Source organism: Fundulus heteroclitus, chromosome 7 (genome assembly GCF_011125445.2).
Source record: "Fundulus heteroclitus isolate FHET01 chromosome 7, MU-UCD_Fhet_4.1, whole genome shotgun sequence".
Lineage (NCBI taxonomy): Eukaryota > Metazoa > Chordata > Actinopteri > Cyprinodontiformes > Fundulidae > Fundulus > Fundulus heteroclitus.
Genome location: NC_046367.1, coordinates 7,890,333 through 7,900,390, shown reverse-complemented (window position 1 = coordinate 7,900,390; position 10,058 = coordinate 7,890,333). Strand labels below are relative to the sequence as shown.

The following is a 10,058-nucleotide window of genomic DNA, read 5'->3' as shown; positions in this document are numbered from 1 at the left end:
CTCGTGAGACCATCCTGATCTCGCGAGCTTTCAATGTTTCACTCGCAGATCAGTCTGGCTACTCTCCGTTAAAGAAAATTTGGAGCAGTTCACCAAACGAACGTCCAATCAGCGTTGGCTTTGAGGCGGGTTGAGGTGTGACGCAACGGGAAGCGCGACAGTTCAGTCTAAAGAACATGGCGGCTTCAGCCGATGAAACTAGCGTTAGCGTGGCTATCGAGCAAGTTTTCATCGGAATTACAGAGTATATCTTCACTGAAAGAAGAGCAAAACACTGGCTCTGGAGGCTTTTCTCAGAGGAAAAGATGTTTTTGCTCTTCTCCCGACTGGTTTCGGCAAGAGCTTGTGGTTGTGTTTTTGTCGTCGCTGTTAGTACGTCATATGCTTCGTTGATCTGATTGGTTTATTTAGCCTGTCTATCACCAACATAGGCCAATCAGCTAACCAGTATTTTCGCCCCTTCCCAAAATTACTTCAACGGAAGGTTTCCAGATGGATATGTGGAGCAAATTCATCTGGCAGAGTCAGGTTAGGCTGACCGTATTTGTCTCGTCAGTTTTAAAAGCAGGAGTTAGCCAAAAAGTGTTGAAAATACGTATTTATTCGCTGACACAAATGGAACCCCTTCATAAGGAGCAAACATAACTTATTTTATTGATTTAAAAGCTTCATATTTCCCCCTTTCATTTTGACTTATATTCTGAATGTCTTATCTTTCTATTTCACTACCTTGTTAATTTTCTCACTCATGTTTCCCTTTTTTCTTCTAAATTATTCCATTGTTTCTCTTCCCAAACTTCATTCTTTTTTTTCCATATTTAAGTCCTACTTCTCTTGTTTTGTTTTCTCCACCTCTCTATGTCGTCCTTTATTTTTATTATTGCCATTTCACTATTCCCTGGCTGCTTCTCTGATTAATTCTAATGCACCAAAGGTAGGGCCCACTAATGCTGCCATGACACAGAGAGCAGTTTTAAAGATCTATTTAAGCAACAGGTGTAGAGAGTCTGGAAACTGGCTGGAACGCGCTCAGGTACCACTTTCTTGAATCTGCGTTGTGACACAGAATCCAAGCAGTGGGTCCAGGAGGCTTGCAGATGGTACTCTTTGAGGCCGCGTTTTAGAGAGCTGTGTAACTGAGCTGGGGAAATCCAGGGAACAGTTCAAAGTCATGTACAGGGGATCAGAGACAGGCTGAGGTACCAGAGGGTGAGACAGAGTGGGAATCCAGAGATGGTCCAAGGTCTTTATCCACCAACGAGCACACACAGGCAGAGGGACTACGTCAAAGAGACCGAAAAACATTGATCATCGCACTTAGGAGCTACTCTTGAATTTCAGCTAAAACCCTAAAATACTCACATTTGTGATTGTAACACAACAAGAAGAGAAGAGAGCTTCAATATTTTTTCAAGACGCTCTCCTTCCAGCATCACAGGCATTCACATTAGTCAGATGTGCTTCAGGTGTCCACTAGTTTCTCAGCTGCACACACAGATCCTTTGTCTGCTCCTCAGCATTCACCCCACACCATCTCAGCACACTGCGTACCAGAGGCACTTCCTCCGCACATTCTTGCGTGTGTCTGAGGATGCAGGGTGGTGATGTGGAGAGCAGAAGTTCTGGCCCGTCGCTGCAGCCATTTCCTTTAAATTCCTCAACCTCGATGCAAACAGCTGAGAGCACCAGAGCGCACGAGCAACAGTGAGAGGGACTCTGTGTTTTCGCAGTGAGGTGGAGGCGTGCTGACATTTCACACACAGCAACCACAAAAACATTGGCTTGGGCTGACACTCCCTACGGCTAAACACGCTGGACAAACAGAGGCCTGCCGTCCCTGAGATGCTCCTCGTCTCCAAAGCTGAGGGGACGGCCACAAGAACGCCAGATTTCTCTTTTTTTTTTTCTGTTTTACAGATTACGAAACGTTCAATTAGAGAAACCAAAGGCTTATAGCACATTTTCTTTGTCTCACTGTGTCTTTAGTGTCAGGGTCAGTCCAATAAAAGTCAAACATACTGCTTAATGTGGTTATCTTAAAATACGTTATGTTAGCGCCACTTGGTTGTCATTCTGCATGAAAGGTTTGAAAGTGGCAAAACAGAAACTGCTGGAGCGACACGTTTGAATTTTAAAGCAATATTTTCCATTTCTGCTAAAGGCAGCCTGCTATGCTTTAAAGCTATAGTTGGTAATCCTGTTTAGAAACACTTTTTTATACTGGGTAAAACCGTCCCTCCATCCTGAAAGTAGTTAATACATTATGTATTCACAAAAGGGAGGTTAAAATACATAAATAGGTCTCTGTGGGAGCTGCAGGCCTGTAACAATTTGTCTCAATCCCTGCCCTTCACCCCTTCTGTCCCTCAACCTCTGGGAGTATCTCCTTATCTATTCGTTCACCCACATGCCACTCATTCGGACACGCTGACGTAACGTCAGTGTCCGTGCTGGCTGTGCATGCATACTTCTAGTGTTTATGGATTCAGTTAGCTTAGCAGTTAGCTTAGCAGTTAGCTTCGGTCTTAACTGTTCATCAGTGTATCTCAGTTGCTCTCACTGTAGACTTTGAACTTGGCTGAGAGTCGCAAGAAGCAAACCGCGTTCATGTTCATGAGAAGAAGAAGGCCTCAGTAGAAAGAAATAAGACCAGAGCGGATTTGGGAGTCTTTTTTCACACGAACCACCTGGAGAGCGGAACAGCAGATAAGACGGTCTTGTGCATGCGGAGTTATTCTAAAAGGGACTTGGGGAAAATTCTGGAAAAATTGCAGATCCTAGCTTCAATTAGATTTTTTTATTTACAGAAACACAGATTAAAAGGACTGTGCTTCACTGACTTTTAAGGATAACTTAAACATAATAAATGGATAGAATAAGGGAAAACCAAGCTTAACAAATAACATGCTCAGGGGATGGCATCTACAGTTTTAGAATAATAGCAATGAAAATAACTATATTCATGTATCAGAGATTTCCTTTGATGATATAATGGTCTTACCAAATCAACTTTGAACCTTTGGGCCACAACTCCAAAAGATATGTCTAGCAAATAAACAACACTGCAAATCCCAAAAATGCTCCCAGGGAAATGCAGCGGTGCCAGCATCATACTCTGGGACCGTTTTTGTTCAAAATCTGTCTTTTAAGGATGAAAATATGTTTAAAAATCTGCCAGGTTTTATCCAAAACATTCAAGTGGCTGCTAGGAAGCTGGTCAGGTGAACCAAAAAGCCAGTCCACTGGAAGGAAAATAACATTCAATGATTGACCCAAGGATGGTGACCTGTCCAAGGTGTAACCCCTTCTGTCGGCCAATGACAGCTGGAGATATGCACCACAGTGAGTTAAGATCATCATACAGGAGTTAGACTCCTTAATCTGCATACAGCAATTTGATCAGGGGCAAATTATGGATTTGTATGAAGCCATGTGGTTGTATCGTGCAATGAGTTAGTTTAGAGACGGAGAGCTGGAAGGTAATAATCTTAAATTAACAGGGAGGTTTATGTAAGAAAACTTGGGCTGTTGGGGATAAACAAAGACAATCTGAGAATAGCAAGTGACCCAGAAAGCAGAGCTATCCAGTTTACAATAAACCCTTCCCTGATACAACCGGATTATATTTACACAGAAACAAAGAAATAAAAGCACCAGATATCATATTTACGGACACTTCTCAAAATCTGGTTTGGAACAGCCACACCCTTAACCATTTTGCTTTTTTCCCATGCCTTTGGTCTTAAGTCCTCTCTACGATCGGTGGCGCCTCATCAATATAAAACTGCATTTCCAACCGATAAAGCATGGGTTTTGCAGGGTATTGTGTTATTTTCGTTTTAGTCTTTCAAATGCAGTATAAGGGAAGTGAAGGGAAGGAGTTGCTTAGTGTAAGTCTATCCGTAGGTGTTATCTAACTCATTTTAGCTTCACAGGACAGTTTATAGGAAAACATGCTGCATTTATATGACATTAAATGGTAAACGGCCTGCATGTGTAAAGCGCTTTATCACATCCAAGGCACTTCACACTACAATGAGTCATTCACACATTCAGACATTGATGGTAGTGAGCTACACTATAGTCACAGCTGCCCTGGGCCAGACTGGCAGAGGAAAGGGTGGCAGATAATCGGCACCACCGGACCCTTTGGCCACCATTGCAGGGGTAAAGTGTTTGCCCAAAGACACGACTGAGTCAGACGGAGCAGGGGTTTGAGCCACTGTGACCCCTAATATTACAAAGCTGTATTAACAGATAATCTAGACCTTCAAAAACAAAGCAAAAACCAACAGGAGTAACAACAAGGCTGCACGTAACAGATCAGCCAAGAGCATCAAGAAACTTGACGTCATAAAAGTAAGCCCTTCAGCAGATTTTCTCCCTCAGCAGGGACTAGTGGGTTGGAAAATGAAAATTCACATTTTTCTGATCACTCAGCACATCCCACTAACCCACAGGTTACAGTTATTAAAACACTCCTCAGTGTGGAAGTTGGTATTCTGAGGAGAAAACTCAAAGTTTTATCTATTCTCAGTATCAGTGGGAACTAAAATAGCATTGGCCGAAGATGAGGGATGCAAGAAAGGAAAGGAAACTATATTCATGAATGTTTACAGGCCTCCTAAGTCCAAGTAAAACTTTTAAAATTATTCTAATAACATCCTATCTGTGATATGTGTTGATTATGACTGTTAATTATTGTGGGAGACTTCAACTTTCACGTTGACAACCCTGAAGACAGAGGAGCAAAAGAACTGTGTGACACACTTAGAAACATTGGTTTATCTGAACATGTTACACAACCAACACACAAACGGACGTATTTTAGACTTGATCATCAATAACGGTCTAAACATTTCCAAAGTCAACTGATGTTGCCCTATCTGATCACTTTTCTGTTATCTTTGAAAGCATAATTCCGATGACTCAGTTAGCCATACAGAAGTCATAAGAAAATGCATCATTAAGGATGATGCCACAGAAATCTTTAATCAAGCTTATTCTTCTACTTCCACTTTGTCCTGAAACTGAGTAGATGAACTAGTGCATCACTTTCTGTCTAAAGTTTCAGATATAATTTACTGCATCGCCCCAAGGTTGTTTCTGGGGAGAAAAATCTCCATGGACTTTTTGTTCAACCTTTCAAACCTCAGCTCAAGCCATTATTTGAACATGAAGAGAGGATGGCACCAGCTCCAGCAATTAAAAGTGAAAAAAGGGAGTGTCAAAAATCTGAACCCAGGTGGAGAAAGTCTAGACTCCAGGTTCACTATGACATCTATAAAGAGAGACATTACAGATATAACTTACAACTGAAAAATGCAAGGGAATCTTTCTTCTCTGAGATTATCAACAAAAACATTAATAACACTTATTTGCCATAGTCGACAGCTTAATAGTGTCTGTTACTTCTGAACTCCACTCCACTAGAGCCTGTAACGAATTTGCTAACTTCTTTAATAAGAAAAACCCAAAAGATTAGAGGGGCAGTCTGTACATACATATCAAGTTCAGACCCAAAGTTGTCTCCAACTAGAACTTATCTTAACAAAATATCTCAATTCAGCCAATTACCACAAAAGCTTAGAAGAAATCTTTCACCTGCTAATTTCCTCTTCCTGCTGTCTTGGTGTTCTACCCACAACTTTCTTTAAGAAGGTTTTCCCTGTCGTTACGTCATTGACTCAGATAATTAACACGTCCTTTCTGTCAGGTGTATTCCCACAGTCTATAAAAACAGCAATTATCAAACCACTGTTTAAAAATAACAATTTAGACAAATTCCTTTTGCAGAACTACAAACCCATCTCAAACCTCCCCTTTACCAGTAAGATAATTGAAAAAGCTCCGTTTCAACAATTAAACACCTTCGTAACAAAGACCAGCCGCTTTGACGTGCTTACCACAGTACAGAGACCGCCCTTGTCAACACGTTTAATGACATTCATATAAATACAGACTGTGGAAGAACCACAGTGCTGGTACTATTGGACCTCAGTGCAGCATTTGATACTGTCGATCACTCCATTCTGTCGGTGTAAAACTGGGTCGGTCTTTCTGGTACAGCGCTCGACTGGTTTAAATCCTACTTAAAGGCCACAGACTTTTTTGTGTCAGTAAGTAACTTTACATCAGAAATGACAAAAATCACATGTGGGGTTCCCCAAAGGTCCATCCTGGGTCCCCTCCTGTTCAATATCTACATGCTCCCTCTAGCTAAGATCATAAAAAACAACATCAGTCACCATAACTATGCAGATGACACACAGCTCTACATAAGGGGAGTGCTGGCCTAGTGGTTAGAGCAGTGCACTTGCCCTATGAGAAGGTTGCAAGTACCCGGTTCGATCCCCACAGCCTGCACTCTGGCTCCCTGAGCAAGACCCTTAACCCCAGATTGCTCCCTGGGCGCCGCTCAGTGGCAGCCCACTGAGTTGACTTAAGTATATATCCTAATTTTTTATTTATATAATTATTTAAGTAGAACAATGACTAGTGCAAAATTAAGTTGTATTTAGCCGAGATGAAGTGTAGACTGCAAATTCTGTGGTGGTATGATGGCTCCCACAGTTGATTGGGATCTGCCTGCATCCTTTTCATTGAAATTATCCATTTCTTTCTTCTTTCTTCGTCCTTCGGTAAACGACAGAAACGTACATCCGATGATTTGGAATGCCTCTGTGTGCAACGGGAGCACAACATGTCGTAGACATTGTTTAGATTCCACAAATAAACTAACTAAAAGTACGCTCTAATTCACCCGTTTTGTCATGGTAGTAGATGAGAACAGTACTGTTTTTGCCTACCAGCGGGACCCGGATGTAGCGCAGATGTAGCTCGTGACATCACACGTGAACTGGTCTATAGGTTTATCCTGTAATCATTAGGTCAAAGCGTTACAAAAACCTGAGCTCGACCAGAAAAGATAAACAAGGATGTCTGTCAAATGTGTCTAGGAGAAATAAGAGAGAATAGAGGAACTAAAAACTGCTTCAGAAATACCTCTTTGATTTTGCTTGTGTCTCTCACATATTCGGGTACATCTGGACAACTCACAGTTTGACCAATGAAAAGGAATAGAAAAAATAAGATAAGTAAAAACTGAGACATCAGGTAAGGTTAAAGAAAAAATGATGCTTTCAGTCACCGAATGACACGGAAAAAAGCAGCAGCCCTTTGATTAACTTGTTTTGTTCGGCAACATTCAAACCGGGTGATTTCACAATCAGCATGTTAGCACAAGATATGTTCTGGGCTTAGCGGGACACTGATAGACAGGCAGTAAATGAAGAGGGGGAGGAATTTAGAAAGAGGAGGTTAGTGACAGAGGGAAGAAAAGAAGAGATAAAAAGAGGACAAAAAAAGAGGCAGAGAGGTTGTCCTCTTCATGTGAAAGCAGCCAGTGTGTTTGGAGGGCCATGCAGGAAAAGAGGGGGGAGAGGGGCATCGAGGATGTTTGAAGCGAGAACGAACAGAGACGGCCTTCATGGTTCGGCTGGTGAAAGGAGTGCCCTCTCAACCCGCTGTTTCAAAGGGAATGTATGGGCCGGTACACACGTATCCCACCGTCCGGCTGGGGGCGGTGGGGCCTGTCCCTGTTTACCCATGAAAGGCCATCGTACCTGGAACTCCTCTTCTCACAACCACCACAGACCTGTTCCACATTAGACGGGTCTTCCACTTCACACGTGGAACGTTTTTAGGGTGGAAAAAGAAAAAAACGCTCTCAAACACGTGAACAGCTCCACAGGGTTTCCCACCAGCACAGCTAAGCCAGTTTGGATATGGATTGTTAGCTACGGTCACGGTCAAAGCATCCACCCTCTGTCAGTTCAAAGGTTTATTGTACACACATGGCCCTTAACAGGTTCTAAAATTAATGAAAGTACAGAACCATACAGCAAAGATTTAACCTTATAGTGTCCTGGGAAAGTATTCACGTCCCTTAAACGTTTCACATGGTGACATGTTACAACCACAGACAGCTTTTTCAGGTATTTTAGTCATCAAAACCCTGAAAGACCAGGGTCTTTCAGGGTTTTGATTATAATTTCTTGAGAAATGAGGCCCAGAGCCTATGTCAGGGTAAGCCTATCAATCTGTGTCAGAATTCTGACAATGCAAAAGTACTCCCCCCCCATCCCCAATTAAAATACTTTTTAAAGTATTTCAAACCTCAGCTCAAGCCACTATTTGAACATGAAGAGAGAATGGCATAACAGGAAACCTACTAAGACACCGGCATTCACCTAAATTGAGAGCATTATTCAGACAAGCCACCATATGGCCCATGGTAGCTCTGGAGGAGCTGTAGACATCCACAGGTCAGGTGAAGGAATCTTTTAGGACTATTAGTTGGACACTCCACAAATCTGGTATTGGTGGAAAAGGATTAGTAACAGCCAAGAAATGACTCTTTAGCCATGTTTACTTGCGAAAAAATCTTTGATCTGTTTGAAAAAAGTAAAAAAAAAAGAAAAGAAATTGTCCATCTAAACAATGTTTAGATGGGCATTATATCAACAAATCTGATCATAACGTAGGTTTACATGGATCTGGCTTTATTTACAAAACAAGCACGCTGACGTGCAGAGTTCTCAAATTTCCCTGAAAACCACAGAAGAAATTGTATTTCAGTCTATGCCAAAGACAAATCTCTAGTTTTTAATCTTTTAAAACTTTGCACTTCCTAATAAAGCCCCAAGTTTACCGACAGACGCTGTTTTTCTCTCTGTGTTACAGAATGTGAGACATTAAACACACATGCATTGTCAGGGCAGGTAACCCCAATCCCAATTAAATGATCAGGACAAGTGTTTAGATGGACGCTATACGGATTAACAATCGGCTTAAACCAACAGTTTCATTCGGAATACAATTTCTTTCTGATTGAGTTTAATTTGATCACAGTATTCCGACTGGCGATTTTTTATTCCGATCAGTTCCGATGTCCGTGTAAGCACAGCAAATAACAGTTTGCCACAAAACACCTTTTTTGGTCTAATCTAGCCAGAAAAAAGTATTTTAGGCTGCATGTCTAGTGTGGAGGACAACAGAATTTTTTAGGATTTTTATTTGTAAATGTTTTGAAAACTATGTATAATCCCCTTATGTACAGATACTTATTAACAATATTAAACAAAGTTAAAGCCAAAATGGCAACATTATTCATGAAACCTATCCAGATTTGATCTTTCCTACCTTTCCTTGAAGGCCTTCTCGGCCATCTCTCGGGCTGCCCTGCGGACGTCCTCTGGAACTGCGTCCTTCTCAGCCTGGGAGACCTGGTATACCTTGTGGCCGGCATCTAAGCGATAAGGCCCGCCTTTGCCTCCCAGTCCAGCCGTGTCTCTGCCACCTGAGGAAAAAGTGTGTTTCAGAGGCCTCTCCACAAAATCTTTACCTTTACAGAGGAGGGGTTTGAGTATCTCATGTTCTAGGGGGCTGTGCTGTCAGGTCTCCCCAAAGAACTTGGCCTCTGGGGGTGCAGACTAAATCCTATAAAGCTAGTCTAAAGGTTATAGTGTGACAACCCCTTTTAGCATATTCTGTTTTTGGTGTTTAAAGACTGGATCTCAAGGCAAAAGAAAGGATTATGTCTGATTTTGAAGCTTCAGGGTCTCATAGATTTTTTGTAGATGATGTGGTTCTGATGGCCTCTTCAGCTTTTCTATGGCCTCTAATTCTATGGTTTTCCACAAAAAAGGTAGGCTGACTCTGGGTCAGAGGTGTGGTTCTGTCTTAGGTGGAGAAGCTCAAGTATCTTGTTGCTTGGTTCATGAGTGACAGTAGGATGGAGCAGCAGATGGATAGATTGCTCAGGACCTTGTGTGCAGTAATGATTGCAAAGTTCCAGTCTGTCAGCTGAGCGGAAAGTCAAAGGTCTCCATTTACTAGGTCATTTCGGGATATGGATCATGACGGAAAGAACAAGACGAAACACACAAGTAACTGAAATTAGTGTCTGTAGAAAGGCCCGGCTCTGCCTTACAGACAGAGTATGGTGCACTAATCTAGGGGGAACTCCTGGAGCAGTTTTCTATAGACCTTTTCTG

At 42.0% G+C, this 10,058-nt stretch overlaps 1 protein-coding gene across 2 annotated transcripts in view; it reads right to left on the bottom strand.

Moving 5' to 3' along the window:
- The window catches only part of vwa8 (von Willebrand factor A domain containing 8), a 116,509-nt gene that overhangs the window by 22,428 nt on the left and 84,023 nt on the right, over positions 1–10,058 (bottom strand). The window contains exon 39 of one of the 2 annotated variants that reach the window (XM_012876345.3): positions 9,205–9,361. The exons of the other annotated variant lie outside the window; for it this stretch is intronic. Within the exon in view, the coding sequence (XP_012731799.2) occupies positions 9,205–9,361 (157 nt within the window). The remainder of the gene's footprint in view (positions 1–9,204; positions 9,362–10,058) is intronic. 2 annotated transcript variants of the gene reach the window in all.